General features: G+C 46.6%; 1 protein-coding gene across 5 annotated transcripts in view; it reads left to right on the top strand.

Annotated features, from left to right (window-relative positions):
- Positions 1 to 24,162, top strand: part of CNTN1 (contactin 1) — a 1,316,193-nt gene that overhangs the window by 674,964 nt on the left and 617,067 nt on the right. For all 5 annotated transcript variants that reach the window (XM_069627984.1, XM_069627985.1, XM_069627983.1 and 2 more), the window contains one exon: positions 11,826 to 11,952. In XM_069627984.1, coding sequence (XP_069484085.1) covers positions 11,826 to 11,952 — 127 coding nt within the window. The remainder of the gene's footprint in view (positions 1 to 11,825; positions 11,953 to 24,162) is intronic.

Raw genomic sequence — 24,162 nt, forward strand, 5'->3', positions numbered from 1 at the left:
GTTCCTCTGTCTCACAGCACACTAAAATGTCATCCACATACAGAATTACTGTGCTGTCCATATGTATGTTTCCCAAATCCATCCGAAGGAACCTGTTGAATATAGTCAGGGACTCACAGTACCCCTGTGGTTATCTTGTATCTTTCCACTTCTGGGTTCTATATGAAAATGTGGCCAGGTCTTGTGAGTCTTCATGAATGGGGATTGAAAAGATTCTTTTTTTTAGTTCAATGGCTGTGAAATGTGTGGCTGCTGTTGCAATATTACATAATATGGTGGCTGTGTTGGGAACCAATGGAAATTCTGCCTCAACAATGTTGTGTAGGGGGACGCAAATCCTGTTTAAATCTCCACAACCCCCACTTTGCCTTCTTCACTGGGTACACCGCCATGTTACAAGGGGACCCTGAAAGCACTAGAATTACCTATTTTACTAGCGCTGAAATTGTTTAAAAAATGCCTTTGTCTGCCTCCCTGTGCATGGGATATTGCTTCATTATGGGCAAAATTTCTCTTGGCTTTAGTTTTATTTTGACTGCCCCTACTCCTTTTAGTAGGCCAGCGTCATAGGCACTGTTGGTCCACAAAACAGCTGGCACCTGTGCCAAGTCATCTTCCAGGAACGATGGTGTCTTAGTCAGTCAGGTCAGTCAATCTGTGCCCCTCGTTTAGAGCAATTACTGCTTGCCAGGCTTTCCCCTAATCTGTACCATGGAGAACCACTCGTTCGTCCCTGATGATAACCGCTTCTAGTTCTAGTGCAAACACGTTTCCCTCTTCCTCCTCCATGGGAGTTTCCGGCCTGAATAGGATGTCTATAGGAAATGTCAATGCTCTATCCTGTATCCATGGGAGCCATGCTAGAATAAGGCTTACCCCGTACTGGAACACCTCGGGATCTGACGGCATCCGTCTCTTTACTGTCTGCCTACAGAACGCTAGAATAAATTATTGTGCATTCAAATAGTGGATTCCTGGAGTAGAACACACTCCCCTGCTCCATGAATGAGATGGTAATGTTGAGCTTACTCATAATATTCCTTCTCGTTGTGTTCACTGGAGTCTGATGGAAACATAATAGTGTCATCGTAAGGTCATGTTCCCCAACTGTGAGGGGCAATTAGTCCGTGAATGGAACTAAATTTGTAGCCCCCGAAAAGCCTTGTGCATTCATGGCAATGCCTGACATTGGGTATTTCACTTCCCTAACACAGGATCTGGTGGCCCCTGTATCTACAAGGAAAGAGAATGTCTCACCATCTATGGTCACTCCTAGTTGTGGCTCCTCTTGCGGGTCAGGTGTGATGGATAGGATGGAACTCATCAACTCAGTCTGTGGGCTGTCCTATTGTGGGTGTAGGTTTATCCGAGTCCCAGTGAAAGGGTTCCCTCCCACTACTGTCACATTCCCTAATTTGGGTCCACTGGTTTGTACTGTGGTGTCTGAGCTCCATGCCAGTAATGGCATTCTGTTGCATCAGTGCTTGATGTAGTGGCTGCATGTATGCATGCTGTGGTGGTGGGGTGCTTGTTACATTTGGGGCGCATGTGTCTGGTATTGCGTGTTATCTTGGGCATAATAGTCAGGTGGCTTTGTTGTATATGCGGGTGAATATGTCATTCCCCCTCTTGGATCTTGCCAATCCTGTTGCATCCCTCCTCTGCTCCTATATACTTTGTATATTTTGGCCATCTTCCCATATTCCCATCATAGGGGTGGTCCCATAGGTGTGGGCTATGCTGCGTTAAATCCCCCTGTTCCAAACAGTGTTTGAAACACACCCCTCTTCCTCTGGAAATGCTCCCCCTACCCTGGGGCCAGTAATAATATTCTCTCCCTCCTTTCGGAGCTCCCTCCTGCCATTTGCTGGCTGTGCGGCTGATCTTGCACAACCACTCCCTCTCCACTCGTCCTGACTGCTCCCTCCCATCGAATACTTCGACAACTTCTTCTAAATTAATGTTGCCTCATTCTGTTTTCTTTCCTCAAATTTCATCCAAGCATTCTCTTGCATTAACCGGCAGTAGTGTCCTATTGTCAGTTATATTTCTGGCCACAGCCCCGCTTCCATTCCCACTACTTTCTTCAGCTGCTTCTATACATACTCTGGCAGTCCCTGGAAAAGAATATGATAAAATAGGCCCACTGTCTTATCCCATTGTTCACGCGTTTCTAGACAGCAATGCTCTTGGATCACTTGAATATATGCAATGGGATCTTTGTCGTCACACATTTTGCATGCCATATTCGCGCTTATGTCTGATGTGTCGGGATGCTGTACTTAAGCGCCTGCCATACGGCTGCCCTGCAGTTATTACATGGTGCTCCATCATGTGTGTGTTCTGTGCGGTCACCCCAGTGTACCCTGCCGGCTTCCAAATGTCATCCGATCTCTCTCCCCAAGGATTGCATAGAGCAAGCTTTTAATATCGCCTTCTGCTAAAGTCTTTCCTGCTGTCGAATTTTCGATCTCATATATCCATTTCCCCGCCCCTGCGGTCAACAATGCTAATTTATTCCTTAAGTTGTCCTTATCCATCTGAGGACATGGTTTGTATTGTGGTTGTCCCGTCCCCCCTTTCTCCAATAGTGGGTATTATGTTATTTCTGCGTTATTTTTGTGTGCGTCCAGCCCCTTTGTCACCATAAATGCTCTGGTTAGGCTTGCCTTTTTGCATCCGTTAACGCCTTCAACCTCAGAGTATATGGGTTGACTTCATCCACGCTGCGTGAGCAGTCTCATAGGTGCTTAGTGTGTGTCTCAAGTACAGGCCCTTCTTCCTCGGACCATTGTGTTTCCGGTCTAAGGCTTCTTCTTCTGAGAGGGTCTAATGTGTCTCTTCCTTCCTCCCCATCCTCGCCTGCCTCTTTTTTGTCATCTGGCCCCATGGTTGTACAGCTATCGTCGCTCCCCTTGTACTGGTCAATCTCAAAGTTCAGTCGTTTGAGCATACCCCTGCAACTCCAGAGCTCTATCTAAGGATCTTGGCTTTCTTCCCCATGGAGCTCACCCATGTGCTCTTTGCTGCCTTAGAGGTAGCCCTGTCATCTCTTCTGTCCCAATATAATCTTCCAATCCTCCTCCTTATCCCCTCTGCCTTGTCCTCCCCCGGGAGCATATACGCTCATAATTCTTTTCACCTCCTTTACTCTTCTTTCCCAGCTCCTCTCTCTCGCTCCTGCTGTCTATTTTCTTCCTCGTTCTTGCATATATGCTCTTGAACAAGCCTTAGAACCTCCCGTCTCCTCCTTTCTTCGTTTCTTTAAAAAAATGCTTACAAAACAAATTGTGTTTCAAAACGCCACAAGACGAAAAAGGGGGAAGGGAACAAGGGAGAAAGATAACAATAACCCTCCTACTAGGTCCATTCGAATCATGCAAGTGCAGTAACAAGAATTGCTAGGGAGAGTGGGGGAGTGCAATTTTTCGCAAAATGCGCAGTGCTAGGGCGGCAAAGGGAATGCAGGGCAAGAAGAGAGAGGGCAAGTGGAAGGGGGAGGGAGAAGAGGGCCACGGGGCTAGGCTGGTGCTAAGAGGAGGCCAAGTGGGCAAGTGCCCAGGATTGCAAGTGGTGGCGGGGGTTGAGGGTCCACATGCTAAGAGCAAGGAAGGGGGTGGACGGGTGGGGGCCCTGGTGCCCTGTAGATCTCAGTGGGAAACCAAGCAGCCAGTCACTGCATCAGATAGGGTGTTAGCAGGGGAGGGGAAGAGGGAAGGAAGAAGAGAAAAAGAGGGTCTTGAGGAGCTTCCAGAACTTAAGGAGATCCGACTCGAGCCTGAGAGGGGCAGGGAGACCATTCCAGAGGGAGGCTCCTGCAGAGGAGAGAGATCTACCCCCAACTCTCTGCTTAGAGAAGTGTCTAATCTGCAGAGTGTTGGAGCTAGAGGACCGAAGGGCTCTATCAGGGAGGTATGTAGGGAGAGAGAGTTGAATGTAGCGGGGTCCCAGGCCCCAGAAATCCTTGTGGGTGATGCAGAGGATCTTGAACTTATTCTGAACAGCAACCGGGAGCCAGTGGAGAGATTCTAGGGCTGGAGAGATGCGGTCCCAGAGCTTGAAGCCACGGATAAGTCTTGCAGTCCTAGTCTGGATTAGTTGAATGGGGCAAAAGGAGGTGCAGCCGACAGTGGGCCTTCTTGGCAAGGTCCACGATGTGAGGAGAGAAATAGAAAGCGAGGAGTTGACGATGACACCAAGGTTTTGTGCTTCACAAGAGGGTGAGGGGAGAGGACGAGGTGACCCATAACGGGCGGCCAGAGGGTAGGAGGAAAGGAGGGATCTGGTGTCCCAATCAGAAGGATCTCAGTCCTACTGGCATTGAGGCAGAGATCATTGGCAGCACACCATGCCTGAATAGCAGTCAGAAGTCAGGGATGAGAGAGGAGGAGGCAGAGGAGGCACTGGATGGAAGTTTGAAGGAGAGCTGCATGTTGTCTACATAATATTGTAAGTGAGGAGAGGAGGAGGAGATCAGGTGGACCACAGGGGCAAGGTAGATGTTGAAGAGCCACAGAGAGAGGATAGAGTCTTGAGGGATGCTGCAGGTGGAGAATGTGATAGGGGAGACAAATTGGCCCAATTGAACCTGGGAAGGACGGTCGGAGAGGAATGAGGTCAACCAGTCCACTGTCAGGCTTGTGATGCAGTTCAGTTGCACCTGCCTCTCTCTTTCCTCCTTTCCTCCTCTGGCTACCCTCTCCACCTCCTCCTTCTGCTTCTGCCTCTCTGCTTCCTCTAAATCACTTTTTCTTCTTCTCTCCTGCCATCTTCTTTCTCTCCTCTCTCTTTCCCACACTTCTTCTATTGCTCTTTCCCATTCTCTTTCCTCATTAACCAACTTCTGTTTCTGTTGCGCTTCTTCCTCTTTATCTCGTTCTTCCCTAGTTTATTTTATACCTTTTCTTTTTACTTTTTTGTAATATCTCATAAGTCCTGTTCCTTCCGTAACTTAAGCAAAAAACCCTTGTCACAGGGAATCTGTCTCTTTGCTCCCCACAATTTGTACAATATTTCCCTCCCCCTGCATTTGCTTGATTACTGTTCTCATACTTACATCCATTGATAAGCCCACACCTACAGACCGCCTTCTTCCACTATCTGCCACTCCGCCCTGTGGTCAGCAAAGTGTCTTGTGGGGAGCAGACATGAATTTCTCCGAAGAGGCTCCTGACAATCGCCTGAGTTTTCACACGTGATTGGCAATCCGGTTCTCACGGGGCACGTCACAGCCTTTCAGGCTCGTGACGGGGAAAAGGTGATATAGTCACAGAGGGCATCAGCAACCATCCTCTGCTACCATTTGTCGAGTTATGGGAAGGATGCTCCCTCACTGAGGTACTCTGCAGACAGACAGGGAGCGTCCCACGCCCAACAAAGACAGACTGGACCAATAGTGTGGCAGAAAAAACGGTATTATTAAACAGGGATAGTCATGGACATCAAGCAATCTCCAATTTCTTCTCGTCTGGATAGAGGCCTGCCACAGAGCTTTACCTGAAAACGACATCACAAACAAATAATACATTAAGCACATCTGGGGGGATAGGATTGGGTGAGTAGTATGGTAGTGTGTATTTCCTATACGAGGTTAGTCTTCTAATTGGTCCAGCAATACTGAGTAACTCCGCCCAGGACCACCTACAAAAAGGATACGTGGGGAACATGTTATCAGGGCAAATTATGAGTGGCTGGTGCAACACTGTTAAGGTGAACATGGAAAGTGTGCAGGGATTAGTCAAGGGTAGCTTCTCTGCCTTGGCAGGTTGGACGGTTACCAGCACATGAGCAACAATTGAAGGTGATGAGAACAGCCCCAAGGTGCTGCGTGTCCCACCAAAGTTACCATTCCCTGATTCCGTAGGCCTCGAGCCAGGACATTTTTTGCTTTCAACTTAGCACTATATTATATCTTTTGTCTCAAAGAGATGGATAATTATAAGTATAATTGTTCTTTTACAACACGCTTAATACCGGAGACCAGTTTCTAACCGCAAGCCTGCGATTCGAACCTATGTTGCTATGCGTTGTCTTGCTTCTGAGACACGTGTTGCCCCTGAGCTATCCTCCTGGCCTAGATGGGAACGAAGGTCTCCGTAAACCCAGGTCTAGCTATAATGAAAAGGCATTCTCGGCCTGCTGCAAGTCACGTCTGTGGAGACCGTGTCTTGAATTATACTGTTCAGTAATTTATGAGGAATTTAGCCCTTTTTGCTATGGGTGTCATTACCTCCATGGCCTCTGGAGACTTGTTCGAGCTACTCTCTCCTCAGTGTCAGGTGTGAGCTGATGAGAACCTGACCATCCCATAGCACTTATTTCTTGTTGATTTCGATAAAGCTGTGTCTGCTGTATGGGATCTGCCCATTGTCTGTACTTTTCCAGTGCTAGTCCGAACCTGTCTTTCACTGCTAACCTTGGCAATCCATGCAGTTGCTATCTGTGCTGTTCAGGCTTGGCTCTTCTGCCGGCTCAGCAAGACAGGATCTCACTGCTGTCTTCTGGCTTCCCAATGTCTCCCATTCACCTAAAGTGACTGAGTCTTCCATCTCGATTCACATCGCCACTCATGTTAGTTGTGTTCTGCATTAAGCAAGCGTTTATGTGTATTCTTGTGTGACTTGCGTTTCAGCATAGGAGAGACTGAGTGTATGTTTTCTACCCTAGTGATTGTAAGCATGTTCTTCATGTCGAAATGCAGTTTGACCAAGTGGTCATGTATATTTGTGCTTGGATGCATGGGGTTCATGTCTAATGGGCCTGCGTGTATTGACCCTAGCGTGACGTCATTTGTCTTGTTCGTACCTATAGCTCGGCCAGGTTTTCTTTTTTACTTGCAGGACTATTGTTTTGTGATTTCATCTGGGTGGGTTCTGTATGGTTGTCTCGGGGAATAATGTCTCTTGCATCAGCGATGCAGCAGTGGTGAGGGGGTAGATGCTATGAGTGAAGTGCACCATTCAAGCCTATACAGTTGAAATGGGGGTAGGCCCAAAGCAATGATAGACACGTGCTTTTGCCTCTCTTCAAGGCCATGTAATAAACAGGTACATAGAGGGCACCATGGTATGCCAGTACTTCAATATAAGAATGCGCTCCTGTTAGATTTTCCATAATACAGTAATAAGGGCAGTGTACTAAAACATGTTCAGACTGGCTGCTCCAATTTATGTGTGTAGTTCCAGGACAAAGTGATATGCCACAGTACAATGCAAATGCAAAGAAGATAAGTACACTCTGGCTGCCAACATTTCACTGCCCCAACACATTTCCTATCCCAACCCTCTATCCACCTGCCTCATTCATCGGCCCCCTTCTGCCTCCCGCCACCATATCCACACTGCACATTGTGACAGGACTGCTGACAAGGTCCTGTCAATGGTGGGAGGGAGCCCGCGTTCCAACACCCCGGTGAGCACCAGAATGCATGCTGAACCCCCTCCGAACTCTGCCTTACCTGAGGGAAGAAGGCCACAGCGGTAAGCAGCAGAAAACTGCACAGGCCGGCGGCCCAGCAGCTGCCGGCTGGACTGACGCCGGTGCAGAAGCACTCCAGCCGATGCCGGAGAAAAGTGGGAGAAACCTCAGCGGAGCATCGGAGCAGGATGCAATGACCAGTGTTACACCGGAAACAACAAAGCTCCCTTTGTTGTTTTCGGTGTAAGGGAAGCTGAGGGAAAAGGCATCTGGAGAAACAGCTGGAATCTATTCATGAAGAGGAGAACCCACCACACCACCAGGGAATTGGTTTGCTGAATAAAAACCCCACCATGACACCGTGGAGATCTATAATGCACAAAGGCCTTACAAACCCACTAAGCCACCAAGCAAATTTTACTATAAACTAAGGGGTCAAGAATCCCTTATGAATGGCCCCGTTTTTCATACAAGAAATTCAGCACGAGCATGACCATGGAGCGGGGCGCAGCTTACAAGCCATTTAGACGCCTCCTCAAGCACTCCCTCTGTGGAGTGTTTGTGCGTGAGAGTAGTGAATGAGTGTAATAGCGGTAAAATAAGACTAGAGGATTAGTATTAGTTGGAGTAAGTGGTAGAGGGAGTAGTGGAATAGTAGTTGGGGGATATAGACATAGTAGTAAGAAGTAGTACTAGCGGCTGTAAAGAGTGAGACTAGAGAGAGAATAGGTAGTCGAAAAGCAGTAGTAGTAGAGAACTGGTAGTAGAGAGGCGGCAGTAGTGAGAGGGAGTAGTAGCCTAAGGAGTAGTACTAAGAGCAGAGAGGTGGTAGTAGCAGAGAGGGAGTAGTGAAGGAGACGAAGTAGGAGGGAGGAGAAGATAACTGTAGGAAGGAGGAGGAAGTAGAGTGGTAATTGTAGGTAATATTGGCAGTGCAATAAGGAGTATGAATAGAAATAAGATCAAAGGGTGGAAGTGGAAAGACGGAGTGTAACATTGGAGGACAGTAGAGTTGTGGGGGAGGAGAACATCTTGAGGCCCAGTGTAGAGAGGATGGTCAGATGAGATGTGCGTGCGTGGAGAGCAAGTGACTATGTGTGTGGAAGAAGGCACCATCCCGAGAAGCTCGCTCAGAACACTAAGTGGGGCTAGCAGAGGGGACAGCTAGAAAGCCCATAGGGAATAAGTCAGCCAGCGTTTGAGGAACACCCCCAATAGCCATATGAAGAATGCGGGACACTAGGGGTCACCTGTTGGTATTATTAACACCTGCTAAGGATGCCTGGGCTAGGGAGGAGGGAAAGACTAGGGTAGTCAAAAGAGAGAGAGGAATGGGCCTAGCGCCAAACTTCCCAAAGGACCTGGATGTCCCTGATCTTCCAGAGAATCAGTGACCAGACTATTTGTAAAATCCATAATACACATCCTTGAAATGTCATCCGAGTGTCTAGTGTAGTCAGGTTTCCAGATAAGGTGCGTACTAGGCCTTTGTACGCATGAAAATCTTGTAAATACGACAGCTTTATTATTTTCCTGTGTACATTTACACACAAGTTTAGGGCAATGCAAAGGTCAGGTTACTTGACAGAAATAAGAACGCGTATTTTTATTTTTATCTACGTGGATGTAATTGCAAGCAATGGATAAACGCCTCTGAAGCAATGTATTTCTCTGAAGCCTTTTAAAAAAAGAAACTGCCCACTGTGATAAAAGGATTGGTTTATTTCCATTCAGCTCCTACTGTGTTGATGCTCATGGAGCAAACAGAAGCACTGTGTATATTTATTTTTGTAGCATTTTAGGATTGTATAACTAATAAGATGGAAAACTAAGTTGCAATTGAGAATTCATCTGTTGTAACAAATTATGCTTTTTTTCCAGTGAAAGCAAACCAATATTGCACAATTGTATTTTTCAGAGTTTCTATGCTGTGTGCATAATCATGCGTAGGCAGATCATTTTTACACTTATAATTTAATTTACACTCTAATTATAAAAACAGTGTCTAAAATTATGAGTATGCACGGTCTAGTATACATCCATACAACCTTGCAGTCAATGGGGTACATTACTATAAATGGCCAGTGGCAGCGGAGTCTTTGCTCAAGGGTGAGTGATTGTCGTTACACCAATCGCAGGTTTTCTAGCCTCACAAATCTTCAAGACTACAATTAAAACACCCAAAACCTGATTCTCCAAGATGTGCAAGCGCTGTTCAAAAACAAACAAATGCGAGTTACATTTGTAATTGAAATAGAAACTCAGCAAAACCTGTACCTGTGATAATCCAGATAGGTATTTCACGTTATGTAGCGATTCATCCATGATTTGTCCAACATCTAGGCACTGTGAGTATTATACTTCAGTCGTTACTCAGTTTACCTACCTCTGAAAGATGTTAGTTAATAAGATAGCTTATCCGGTTGAGAGCTCATTGCTGCGTTCTGTGCGTGATCTGAAGGTTACAGGTTTGAATCCCGGCAAGGCCAACTCAGCCTTTTATCCTTTCGAGGCCTATACAGGAGTACCGATTTAGGATTGGTAATACTTGTGATAAATATGTTCTATGTACAGCGCTTTGCCAAAAGCGCTATATAAATAACTATTTGACCATGAGATTAGATCTAGAATTTAGCTTGGGTCCTTGCTTCTTTGCACTGTTGTATCATAACATTGGCATAGCTCCAGGAAATGAGGACTTTCATTAAACATCAAAAGACAATTCTGCTATTGAATGTTTGCTTTACTATGTAATTGGCTAGGTTTCTGTGTTTTCAACATGTAAATATATACAGGCGAGATCAAATGGCCAGACCTTAGAGAAATAATTAAAGGTGTATTCTGTCGCAATGCAGAACGCTGCCGCATAGTAATGATTTTAATAGTTTTTTCACACGTCGGCAGGATGTCACTCACATTTTACTCTCTTGCAAAGGAGAAAAGTCATTTTTAGTCTCTTGAAATCACATTTACTCTCTTAATTTCAAAAATTGGGAGTAAAATACTCCCACCTCAAAATCTTATCTGGGCCACTGGGTGTAGTTATTTGTGCCGGGACCCCAAACTATTGTTCACACCTACACACATTCTCTGAACTGCACTGATTAACACACAGACACATGCAGACAGACAAACCCCTCATAAATGCAAGCATGCATACATACATACATAAATCATTTTCTGCTCTTCATACTTTAGCTCTGCCCTGGTTGGCCTGCAGGGAATCTTCCTGTCAATCAAGCTCAACGCTGATGCTGAGATTCTGTACGTTCCAGCCGCCTCTCAGCAGTCTGCACTACGCATTCTGCGTGCATCCATTCAGGCACCACAGCTTATGGGGCAGAATGTCAAATAGTATGTAAGATTAGATCACAAAGTAAGCTTAGAAATTGTATCTAAATAACCCAAAACAATGGGGGATGTCCCCTTGCTCCCAAAACAGCAGCCACCAAAGGAAGGAACACTCTGGCATTAACATTAGAAGAAGCATATCCATCCATCTCTATTTTCATTATTAAAAAAATCTTTCAAAATATACGTTTCTGCTACTGAACATGTGTTTAATTACATCCACTGTGTTTACATGCTGAATGAAGACTTCAATTACTCCCCCAGGTTGAGGAGGGTCATCAACCTAAACATTATTGACCTCTCCCAAGGTCTACAAGGCTGATAGCACTTAGAGAAACGTAAAAGAAAAATGTGGGGTTTTAGGATCCTGCTCAGAGATTATAGACTGCATTCTGAATATTTATATTGGTTCTATAATGGAGTGGATGTGCAAATTAATCGATATACACAGAGGGGGGGGGCATTATCAGCTGGCGAGGGTCATTTGGCCAAAGTTAGAGGTTGGAGAGAAACGATTACATTATTGTGGGCCCTGGGCCATTACCAGCCGGTAATGCCCTCCACCCCTGGATTGTGTATTGCTATTAGCACCCCAGGCAAGCATTCCAATGTGCTATTAGCAATGTATTAAGGGAATTGAAATAAACGCTGAACACGCACTCTAAATTGTCTTTAAAAAAAACTGTTAATAAAGATATCTACCGTGGGCAAAGAAACAGTCTCTTTTCGATGTCCATGGTGCCATCTGTGAGCGACACCGTAAAGAGAATCGTTCCCCCAGGAAGTTGTGGCTGGTGTGTGGGGTTGGTGAAGAAGAGGGGAGACCGGGGTGAGGGATAAGGGAGAGCTTTTTTGGAGCAGTGGGGGCCTGTGCGGCGGCAAGGGGCTGTGTCGTGAAGGAAAAGTGGCAACCATGTAGTAAAGCCACATTCCCATATTTTAGTCAAGCATAAAGTAAAGCACAGCTGTTTCCATTTCCAAATGTATGTACACACACACAAGACACACACATGAATTGTGTAGGATGTTAATGCCAATAATCTATTTTCTCTTTTCAGAGGAAGGAAAAAGATATGGACCAATTTTTGAGGAACAACCTATCGATACAATCTATCCAGAGGAATCTCTAGAAGGCAAAGTTACAATGAACTGCAGAGCGCGAGCAAACCCGCCTCCTACTTACAGGTAACATATTTAATAGATAATGCTGGTACTTCCTTTAAGGAAGCACAACTTGAGTTTTAGCAATAGAACATTGCAGATGATATCTATTTAAAGAAAGGTACACATCATTTATTGGTGGGTGAACACATTTAGCAACCTCTAAGGAAATGCCATTAGTTTCTAAGAAACAAAATGCAATCATCCCTATAGAACTGTTTCTGTAAATCTAAACAGGTTACCACTATAACTATTGTATTTCTTCTTTTTTTCCGGCATTGGGCTGATGGTAATGGGATGATGCAATCCTGGCTAGATAAAAATGGCATTTCCCCGACACTGGTGCCTGCAGCTTATGGCTTGGGCCTTATTCTTGAAAGCAAGCTATCCCAGTGGACGTCCTGAGCTAAGACCATCTCAGACCTTACTTTGATCTACTGTTCTTAACCTCAGATTAAGAGTATAGAGTAAAAACCCCTACTTTGAATGGATTGTGTCCTCCCACGTATTCCTCATCTTGTGACAATTCGATATTGCCAGCTTCGCTGCTTCGGAAAATATTCTTTCGGCAGAGGGCGCTGTGCTCGAGGTCGTGGTGTTGATTGTCCCTCGACGGCCTCCGTTCCGTGTCGACGTCACTGTTGGTATAAGTAGCTCAAGCCGCGCCCGTTGGCTTCAGTTCTTTTTTTCCGATTGCTTTGCTCTCGTGAACGGCGCGCTTCAATATTTTCTGTCAGAAAATGTCTTCATCATCAACCGCTTCTACGCCCAAAACTGGGTTTAAGAAGTTTATCGACTGCGGGTTGAAGATGTCAATCACCGATCCCCACTGTTTCTGTCTTTGGTGTCTGGGTTCGGATCATCGAACCAGCGACTGTGGCTCCTCTCAGTCGATGACGGAGAAGGCCCTCCGTGAGAGGGAAAGTAAGTTAGCGGTGGGACGGGAGGCGTCAAAGGCCACTTCGAAGGCCTTGTCTAAAAAGCATAAGAAATCGTCCGATTCAAAGGAATCGGAACATCATAAAAAACATTCGAAGAGATCCTGATCTCGTAGTAGATCGAGACGATCTTCTTCGTCTTCTTCTAAAAAACTAAAAAGGAGACATAGATCTCCATCGTCATCATCTGATACATCGACTGAATTGGTTTGATGTCCAACAAGATCGGATTCCCCTACAAAATGGGAATATTTTAGAAGAAAAATGATGCAGGTCTTTGAAAATGCGGCCTCGACCCCCTCAAAGGAACCTCAGAAAGGCCAGACCCCGGTCGCTCCACGGGACGACACAGGGAAGTCGGGAACTACGGCGGTAAAACCCAGTAGTACACTTAAAACTCGAGTCAACAAATCGTCGAGAGATCCTCGAGAATCGAGTGTTTCTCTGATCCCTCATGAAAAGCAGAAGTTGTCGAAGTCCAGTGCAACTTCGTCGACGCCATCAGCGCCGTCAGCTTCGACAACAAAGCCTATAGCATCTTTGACGCCCTTATTGAAGACTTTGTCGAGTGTGTCGAAGTTTCCTTCGACCCCTTCGAAGAAAACAACTATTCCTTTGACAAAAATTTTTTGAAGAATCTGGCTCAGAGGATGAAGATGACACTCCTTTTGGAGTAAAATATGGCACTAGACAAGTTCCAGAGGAACTCATAAACCCTGAAACTAAAATGAGAAACCTAGTTTAGTTTGTTTAGTTTAGTTACCTATGCCAAACTCTACATTCTGCCAGTGGTGTTGACACATCACCTGAATTGGAGTTTGCTGCACCTGATCCTGCAGAACATGCAGACTCAGGGTACAGGAATTTGATGAGCAGGTTGATAGAATGTATGGGTTGGGGAAGAGCCTCACCTACTTTTGAGCAAGATGATATGACGGACATAATAGTCTGAGGACCCCAGAAAGGTCCAGTTCTCCCTTTCCATAGGGCGCTTCAAAGGACAGTTAAAAGGAACTGGGAAAAACCTGTTAACATTGCTGCAGTAGACAGCAATCTTCAAAAGAAGTACAGAACTTCTACTTCTGATCCAGAATACCTAAATACACATCCTACTCCAGAAAGTCTGGTTATTCAGGCATGCTGCTACTACTTCGAGACAGACAGCATACCCAACCATACCTCCGGATAGGGAGGATAAGAAGGTTGATGCTTGGGTTCGTAAAGTTTTTACTTCAGGTAGCATGGCCTTGAAATCAACCAATGTCACCTGTACCCTGGCCAGGTTCACACATACCCTGTGGGAATGCATTGCGGCGCCGGCTGAACATATTCCGGAAGGCGAGGAAAGGGAAGGCTTCCTGAATATAGTAAAAGACGGGAAGGAGGCAATTGGGGAATGTCACCAGTCTGGAATGGATACTGCTGATAATATTAGCAGATCCATGGCATCAAGCACAGTGCTACGCAGATTTGCGTGGTTGAGAATGTCGGGGGTTTGCACCAGATGTGCAGACCAGACTTCTCAACATGCCCTTTGATGGCTCGAGGCTGTTCGGTAGTAAGGCTGATGAGAGCCTAGAAAAACTACAGACCTCAAAAGCGGCAGCTAAATCCCTTATAGCTTCCATGCGACAGCCTCAGAAACCCTATACGGGCTCATTTTCCTGGAGGGGTCACCCTTTTCGATACTACTCTTCTGTTGGTAGAGGAAGAGGACAGGCTTTTCAAAGGGGCAAAAGGAATGTCACTCGTGGTGGACGAGGAAAGCCATCTTCAGGAACGGCATCTATGCCCTCAGCCACTCCTGCAGCCGCCTCCAAATCACTCTGAGGTCTTATCATACAAAACACCAGTGGGAGGTAGAATCTCTCAGCATCTGAAAGAATGGCGGGGCATTACTTCAGATGCTTGGGCACTGGAAACAGTAGCTCATGGTTACTGCCTTCCCTTCCTAAAAAGACCACACGATCATCCACCGGGAGCCAGCTCTAACAAAATTCCAGACCCACTCCTTTTGAGGAAATTTTAACCCTGCTAGAGAAAGGTGCAATAGAACATGTACCTGTAGCGGAGAGGAACAAAGGTTGGTACTCCCCTTATTTTCTCATCCCAAAGAAGGACGGAGGACTGAGACCCATCTTGGATTTAAGAAAATTGAACAATTTCCTCAGGAAGGACAAGTTCAAGATGGTAACACTTTCTCAGATCCTTCAGGCTCTCCAACTCCAAGATTGGTTGGTATCATTGGACCTTCAGGATGCTTATTTTCATGGGCCAAACCATCCCAAGCACAGAAAATACCTGAGGTTCGCAGTTGGCGGTTCTCGTTATCAGTTTCGAGTTCTGCCTTTCGGGCTGACCTCCGCTCCGAGGGTTTTTACCAAGCTGATGGCGGTAGTGGCAGCGAATCTCAGGAGAGGGGGGATTCACGTCTACCCCTACCTGGACGACTGGTTGATCAGAGCACGTTCTCCAGAACAAGCTCAGGAACAACCGTCGATCACCTGCCACTTCCTCCACAACCTGGGCTTCTCCCTCAATTTCAAGAAGTCCTACATGATACCATCCCAACAACTCTAGTTTATTGGAGCAGTCTTGGACACTTCCTCAGGCAAAGCCTCGCAGCCCGAGGTAAGAGCTCTCCACATCCAGCAGATGGTAACAAAATTCCAGAAAGCCCAGTATCTGCCGGCCTTCGATTTTCTGAGGTTGCTCGGCCTCATGGCATCCTGCACTTTCCTGGTGCCAGAGGCCAGACTGAGAATGAGATCCCTCCAATGGGCCCTCAGAACTCAGTGGTCCCAATTCTCAGGGAATATGTCAGATCTTCTGCAAGTCCTGAGCGCAGTTGCTCAGGATCTATTATGGTGGGCTTGCAACGACAACATCCTCAAGGGAGAATCTTTTTGGCAACCATGGCCGGAGATAACAGTAGTAACGGACGCTTCACTCACGGGGTGATGAGATCACACCAGCGATCTGACAATCAGCGGACGTTGGTCTCCATCGGAGTGCAAACTACACATCAACCTGTTGAAGCTGAGTGCAATTAGACTAGTGCTGAAGGCCTTCCTGCCCTCTGTACAGGGGAGGAATGTCCTAATAATGACGGACAACACAGTGGCCATGTACTACCGCAACAAAAAAGGAGGTGTAGGATCACTACCTCTGTGCAGAGAGGCGATGCAACTCTGGTTCTGGGCAATACGAGAAGGAATCTCTATCGGCAGTACACCTAGTCGGAGAGCAGAACACGACGGCAGATGCTCTGAGCAGGCAGAGCACAGTCTCCCACGAGTGGGAGTTAGCTCAGGAAGTCCTTCTGGAGATGTTCGCCCTTTGGGGAACCCCTCAAGTGGATCTGTTCTCAACCACGGTAGACCGGAAGTGCGATCAGTATTGCTCAAGGGAATTTCTCCCGAGAGGATCTCTAGGAGACGCTTTCATGGTGGATTGGGATTTTCCGCTGCTGTAAGCGTTTCCTCCAGTTCCCGTGATTCCTCAAGTAATCAGGAAGTTGAGAAAGTTCAGGAAAACCATGATCCTAATTGCTCTGGACTGGGCCAGGAGGACGTGGTACCCGGACCTTCTGGACATGTCCATCTGCCCTTCAGTACGTCTTCCACAAAGAGAGGATCTTCTCTCGCAAGAGGAAGGTCGGGTTCTCCATCCAGAGGTCAAGACACTAAACCTACATGCATGGTTTCTATGAGGTTGAGATACAAGTATTGGGATCTTCCGGATGACGTAATGGAGAATTTGTTTTCGGCCAGAAGGCCAGCAACAAAATCCTTGTGCCGGTGTTGTTGGAACAAGTTCAGTAACTGGTGCAAAGATAGGGATGTGGACCCTTTTCAATGTGGCACCCCAGTGGTTCTTTCTTTCCTGTTACATCTAGCCAATCTGGGTCTCCAGATCGGAACAATCAAAGAATATCTTGCTGCGCTGTCCATTTTTAAGCGCTCCTCGGAAGAGGTTTCTTACTTTAAAATTCCATTAATCATACAGTTCCTGAAAGGACTTACCAATGTATATCCACCATTCTCCAGCATTGGATCTTTCATGGATTCACATGCTTAGAATATTCCCCGTCATCAGACTGGGACCCCTCGGTACACATATATAGCCTTTTCCTATAGGAAAACGTCCGACACTTTTGTGTCCTATCTACGTCCTTTTAGGACCCGCCTACACATGCTCCGTAGGCCGTCCCAGTATAAGAGGCCCGCCCCCGCAGCTCCCTTCAGATTTCAAACGTCTCCAAATTAGCGGGAGCACCTCGTGTTTGTTTCTGCTTCTGTAAAAGGTTGAATTCTACTCTTGAGAGTTTTTTCGTAAAAATGTCTGGAAAGGCGTTGTTCCGCCCGTGTGCCATGTGTGGACTGAAAAAAGTCTATGAAGGAGATGGGCACATGGATTGCTTGTACTGTCTACACCCACATCACTTGGTGGACAGTTGTGAGATCTGCAAAGGTTTCTCACCGAAAACGCTAAAGGATCGGCATAGACGTCTGGTGACGTGGCTAAATGAAGGAACCTATCCTTCATCGGAGGTAGGATCTGCGCGCAGCCTAGCATCCAGGCCTAAGTCATTCAAGGTGAAATCCCATCGCCGGTCGGTGTCGGCAGAGCCTCCACCGAAGAAACTGCGATCTATGGAAAAACGCCCCTCAGAAAAACACCAGGCGAAAGAGTCCTTGTCGAAACATAGGCAGGATCGCCATCAAGGAAAGTCTTCTTCATCTTCGTCGAAAAAAGGGAAAGATCCTTTGAAGACCTCCTCCTCAGGAGACCATCACAGGTCGTCCTCGAGTAGAGACTCGACGGGGCATAAATCTGGCTCAAAAAAGGCAGGATCGCCAAAGAAAGCTGCGTCACAGCCTACACCATCGTCGACTGAAACTCCGTCGTTGACGAGATCAATACTGTCGACCCAGGTAACGCCTCTAGTGGCCCCGGTGAATACGACAGCAACGATAGACATCTCCACATTGACATCGTCGACGGTGCAGCCTCCAAGGGAGTGGCAGCCGGAGGTGTATGATGCGGTTCTGCCAGAGACCTTACTACAGCGGGAGGCGGCCTTCTCAATATCATCCATGGAGGAGGATCGAGAGCAGATCGTTGGTCCAGCAGATCTAGGATTGCAAGCGATTGGTTAGTTGTCGATTTCGGGGGGGCAAAGTATCCCCGTTTCGTCGTCTTTATTGAACCCTCAATCTGTATTATCCTTGCAAGTGTTGTCCACGCTACAGTATCTTCTGAAGCAGTTGGATGAGAGGTTACCCCTCGTTGGCGCACCTTCGGGGATCCCGGCAAGGACTGCCGACGATGAACCGGGTCCTTCTACGCGGTTCACTGAGAATCCAACCTCCCGTCCGGTTAGTGAGGAACTACCACGCTCATACCTGGAGCAAGGGGAGTTACAAGATTCAGAGTCAGAACCGAGAGACTTTTTCAGAGGTTTCCTCATCCCCTTTGAGGGATCCTACATGGGAGTCGGAAGCGGAAATGAAAGCACCTAGAAGTCCGGCTCAACCGTCACCACCGGACGACATCAGCGCTTTTCACGCGATGATGGGCAAAGCCTGTATTGAGTTTGGTCTGAGCCCTGAAGAAGAAAAGGCGGAGTGCTTCTTATTTGACCATATGGGGAAAAGAAGGAAGTCAGTCTTCTCAGTTCCCATTCTGGACCACGTCTGGCAAGAAGGGTTGAGGACCATGCGCTATCCATTTTCAGAACCAGCAATAAAGGAAGGCAGGTTGGAGAAGAATTTCAAAGCTCCAGGCTATACGCCTAAATGCTTGACCTCTGATCCGTCTCCAGAGTCGGTAGTGTCGGCGGCAGCAGCTAGGAAGGCCAGACCGCAAGACAAGTGTTCTACCCCTCCGGATAATGAGGCTAGAAGACAGGATGCGTTTGGCAAGAAGGTTCTATCCGTAGGAGCGACGACAGTTAAAGCAGCCAACTCGCTGGCATTTATCGCAAGGTACGAGAGGGAGATGTGGCATCGTTTGGCCCCTATCCTAGAAAACCTTCCTGAGGAACATAGAAAGTCGGCCATGTTACTGGTCCGGGAGGGAGAAGAGGCATCGAACCACTCGATTAACATCGCCGTGGACTTGGCGGAATCCGGGCTCAAGCAAATAAACAACGGAGTGGTTTTAAGAAGGCAAGCCTGGCTGAAATGTACTAACTTCAGACCGGAGGTCCAGTATAAGGTGCTCAATATGCCGTGTGAGGGTGACCAACTGTTCGGAGAGAAGGTGGACGAGGCCTTGAAAGGTATGAAAGAGGATATGGACACGGCCAGGTCGCTAGGAACCCTGCTAAGTGGAAGAGCTTTTTGATCCTTTCGTCCCTTCTGCGGAGCATCAGGAAATTCCTGCTTTACCGTATCTAGAGACCGAAACTTCAGCGGGCCATCATACTCCTCCCAAGGTTATAGGCGTGCGGTCCAGCCAACGCGAAGAGGCTGAAACTACCAGGGTTCGAGGAGAAGGGGATATTCCTCGTCAGCAAAAGACAGGCAGTCAAAGTCCCAACAATGACAAATTTCAGGTCGTTCTGGGAGGAAGGGTGGCCCGTTGCGACGACAAGTGGGAAAGTATAACAACAGACCACTGGGTATTGGACACGATAAAACTAGGCCACTCTCTGCAGTTCAAGGAAACGCTATCACAAATTCCACCTGTGTATTCGACGCAACCCCATCTTCGCATATTATAACAGGAGGTGGAGCTTATGCTGCAAAAAGGGGCTATAGAATTCGTCCCAGTGGCCGAGAAGGGCCAGTGAGTTTACTCTTGTTACTTCGTGGTCAAAAAACCCAACGGCAAGTGGCGACCCATTCTGGACTTTCTGGCTCAAAACAAGACCCTAAAACGTTTGAAGTTCAAAATGCTTACGCTTCAGGAGGTCATCCGATCCGTACAGCCGGGAGATTTTCTGGCGTCGTTAGACCTACAAGACGCATATTTTCATATACCGGTGCATCGACGACACAGAAGGTTTCTGAGGTTCGTAGTCGGTCGGAACCATTACCAGTTCAAAGTACTTCCTTTCAGACTAAAGGTTTCTCCCAGGACGTTCACAAAGTGTTTGGCTCCAGTGGCAGCGTGGAAAAGGTCACCATGTTTACCCTTACCTGGACGATTGGCTGTTAAGGGGCTCGTCGCCGAGCATAACATAGGCAAGCCTAAAGGCCACCATGCAACTTCTGAAACACTTGGGGTTTGCGATCAACTTTGAGAAATCCTCGTTAACGCCCTCAAGGAACTTAGTATTTCTGGGCGCGGAGTTCCAAACTCAATCGGGGCTAGTGAAGCCCTCCGTGGAAAGATTTCAGAAACTAACTCAAAAGGCAAAAGAATGGAAAGTGGGCACCAGGGTGTCAGTCAGAAAATACATGTCACTGCTAGGGGCCTTGGTGTCCTGTATTCCATTGGTGAACAATTGCTGTCTCTTCACGAGACCGGTACAAGAGTTTCTGGTAGACCGATAGTCCCAGAGTCGAGGTTTATGGTCCGACAAGTTGAGCATCAACAACAAATTTTTGCGGGCACTTCAGTGGTGGCAGCTCTCGTCAACTAGCAAACGTCTTCAGAAAATGGGGTCATTAATCCCTGGATCTGTTTGCAACCCGAGAGAACAAGAAGTGCGCACGGTTCGCGAGCAGGTGGCCACAGCCCGGATCGATGGGGGAGGCGTTCTCCTTCCCGTGGACGAACAAGTTTGCTTGCGCATTCCCGCCGTTTCCACTCATCCGGCAGACACTCCAATGGATTCACAAGTACCCATGTCGGGTATTTGTGGTGGCTCCTTACTGAGCGAGACAGTTGTAGTTCTCAGACCTACTGCAACTGTCGATAGCGGAGCCAGTGAGGTTCCAGAAGATTCTGAACCTTCTATCTCAAGACAAAGGAGCAGTTTGGCATCACGATCCAGACTCCCTCAACCTGACAGCTTGGTTCCTGACTTCTCCGAGTTGGGGCATTTGAACATTCCCTCCGAGTGTCGACGAATTTTACAGGCGGCACGAGCTCCGTCCAGGAACGCTTCATATGCAGGTAAATGGAAGAGGTTCTGTGTGTGGTGCAGGGATCATCAGGGGGTAGACCCCTTAAACGTTGGAGCAGAACAGATTCTTCCAGATTTGTTACACTTGGCGGAGCAAGGATTGGCTTTTTCCTCCATTAAAGTTCATTTGGCGGCCATCTCGTGATTTACTCGAAAAAGACATTCAACGCCTCTTTTCAGCGATTGACTTGTAAAACATTTCCTGAAAGGCCTGTTTCGGCCTTTTCCGCCAGCTAAAAAGTTTCCACCAAACTGGAGTCTCAATCTAGTACTGTCAGCACTAATGAGGGCTCCGTTCGAGCCAATGTCATCGTCGCCGTTGAAGTTTTTGTCATGGAAAATGGCCTTTTTAGTAGCCATTACGTCAGCAAGAAGGCTTTCGGAATTACAGGCATTGATCATTGATCCGCCATACTTGCGGTTTTTCAAAGACAAGGTAGTATTAGCAACCAATCCTCACTTCATTCCTAAAGTCCTGACGACATTCCACAGGCATTCTTCTATTGTTCTACCAACATTCTTTGCAACTGCTTCTTCTGTAGCAGAGAAAACTCTCCACATGTTGGATGTAAAAAGAGCTTTGAAGTTCTATCTCAGTCGTACTCAAGGTTTTAGACGTTCAAGGCAACTGTTTGTAGCGTATGGACCTTTGGCGAAGGGAAAACAGATCTCGAAGCAAGGACTGGCTCGCTGGGTGTCGCCGACTATTGCTTTTTGTCACTCTAAAGCAGGAAAGCCTTTAGAAAGACGCCCAAAAGCTCATTCAACAAGATCCACCTCGTCATCGGCGGCGTTATGGTCTGGAATTCCATTGGTGGACATCTGTCAAGCGACATCATGGTCGATGCCACACACATTTACTCGGCATTATTGCCTAGAGCAACAGCATGCGGCAGATATGCAGATGGGACGGGAGGTCCTTCGGCATCTATTTCAGTAAGGTAAGCCCCACAAAGGGGTGTATACTCTTGTCAATATGCCATATGTTTAGTTATTGTCAATATATCTTGATGGGGTTTTTCGTATACCCAAATGCATAGTCTTGGTTTGCATTGCACACCTCCATGTTAGGGGTACTGCTCTATAATCTATTCTAAGCATGTGAATCCATGAAAGATCCAATGCTGGAGAAGGGAGTAGTTTCTTACCTGTAACTCCATTTCTCCAGCGTTGGTATCTTTCGTGGATTCCCCATCGCCCGCGGGCCTCCCCCTGAATGCAAACTCTATATGTCCCCTCTACTTTGGGGGTTAAAATCTGAAGGGAGCCGCGGGGGTGGAGCTATTTATACCCCTACGTCCTATTGGGTCAGGCGTAAGCAGCCCGAAAACAACGTAGATAGGACACAGAAGTGTCAAAAAAAATTCCTATAGGAAACGTCTTTATAAATATACTGAGTGTTCCCAGCCTGACGACGGGGAATATTCTAAGCATGTGAATCCATGAAAGATACCAACGCTGGAGAAATGGAGTTACAGGTAAGAAACTACTCCCTTCTTTGCACTACAAATTGCAAATACTGCTCTTTAACCGGGTCCGTCCACATTTAGGCATTTTTCTGCCCTTTGTAGTACAAACAATGACAATTGACCCGAGTTCTGCTGGACACCAAGTTCACATTATGGCTGTCTCCTTTACACAATTAACACTTTTGTAAAGGGCTACCCACCTACATATTCCTAGACCTTGAGGCATCGGCATTCTTTGAATATCCTCCACGTTGTACAATTCAGAAGCATTGTTTTGGCAGTGGAATGTAGTCCTGAGTATTTTATTTTAATGAGTGGTGTTTTTGAAGCAAGTTTGAAGTTCTGTCTTTTGTTGCTCATTGCGTTGTGGGGCCATGTTACGCATCCCTGTTTTCACTTGGTCGTAATGCCTTCATGCTGATGTCCGTGGTCCTACAACCTTGATAGACTGCCCTTAATCTCATGTCCTTTGTTAACACCTGTTTCCCTTGCTTTGTCCTGGGTGAGGCCCAGTCAGCATTGCACTTTGAGGTGAAAAATATAAATGCTGTATATAGCCCTTTCATTTCTCAGTAGCATTAGCACCTTTCTAATGCTAAACCATGTGACCAAGCAGAGGCACGTGGAAAGTCAACCTTCGCATCGAACCCCATCGCCAGAAGTTGGGGGGACTGAGCTTATCCTGCAATGCTTGCAGTCCTAATCTCCTTTAAAACAAGAACTTGTTTTGTTTACAGACCGCACCGCTGTGATAATTTAGGTGCCTCTGAAATAAAGCTGGAACCTTTCATTAAAGAAGATGAAACATCAGGGTTTTGAGGAAAATTAACCTTTATGTTGTGGAAAACCACATGTGAACAATTCAACAATTCCCTTTGTTCTGTAGCTCTCTCTGACGTCATCAGGCAACCTTGTGCCAAAAGGCAGCTGTTTCTATAATAGGGATCTGGGCTTTGTGTGTCTTATTATCACACTCTTACTTTCATTGTTTGGCTGTCATGCCACTCACCGCCTGTGCAGTTATGTTCTTTTCTTAGTTCTGAACCTTGATGCCAGGACTAGTATAGAAATCTCTAAATGGACTCACAGTAGGGCCGGCGAACACAAGCTGGACTGTCAGCATGCCATAAAGCTTTGCAGAAGGCTCCTGTGGTTGGGCGTTTTGATGTTAAGCGTGTTTGAGCTAGTTCTGCTTCTGTTATTAGTAGCTTTTGAGTCTAAACGACAGAACATTGATTTTGTATTTATATTGCAAATATGCGCACAGTTTGCAAATAAGCTTAACAACCCATTTTACCTCTTAGCAGTTAGTTTACGCAAAAATAATTCAAATCCGAATTGTAAAAATACAGATCAGAATAGAAAAACAAGCATCTGTACAGCCAATGGTTTTGATTTTTTGAAAGGTTCTTCAGTGAGTAAAGCACACAAGACTTCTAAATTCAGACAGCAGACACAGGTTTGAATCATGACCACGTCCTTCATCCTCCTGAGGTTGAAAAATTGAGTATCACTAAATTGGGTAATAATAAAATCTAGAAGCAGGGGGCGTCCAACAAGAAGCACTACAAATAATGTGATATTATTATGTAAGTTTAAAATCAAACAAAGGGACTTCATTTATGGAGTCAACTTTGCCCTTACAGAATTATGTCCTAAAACACCACCCTTTCTGGGTGGTATTACATCACACTCCTCCCATGCAAAGCCACTTGATGCCAATCAAAAAACTCTATTTTGGAAAATA

This window comes from Ambystoma mexicanum, chromosome 12 (genome assembly GCF_040938575.1).
Source record: "Ambystoma mexicanum isolate Mex_15411 chromosome 12, UKY_AmexF1_1, whole genome shotgun sequence".
In the NCBI taxonomy this organism is placed as follows: Eukaryota; Metazoa; Chordata; class Amphibia; order Caudata; family Ambystomatidae; genus Ambystoma; species Ambystoma mexicanum.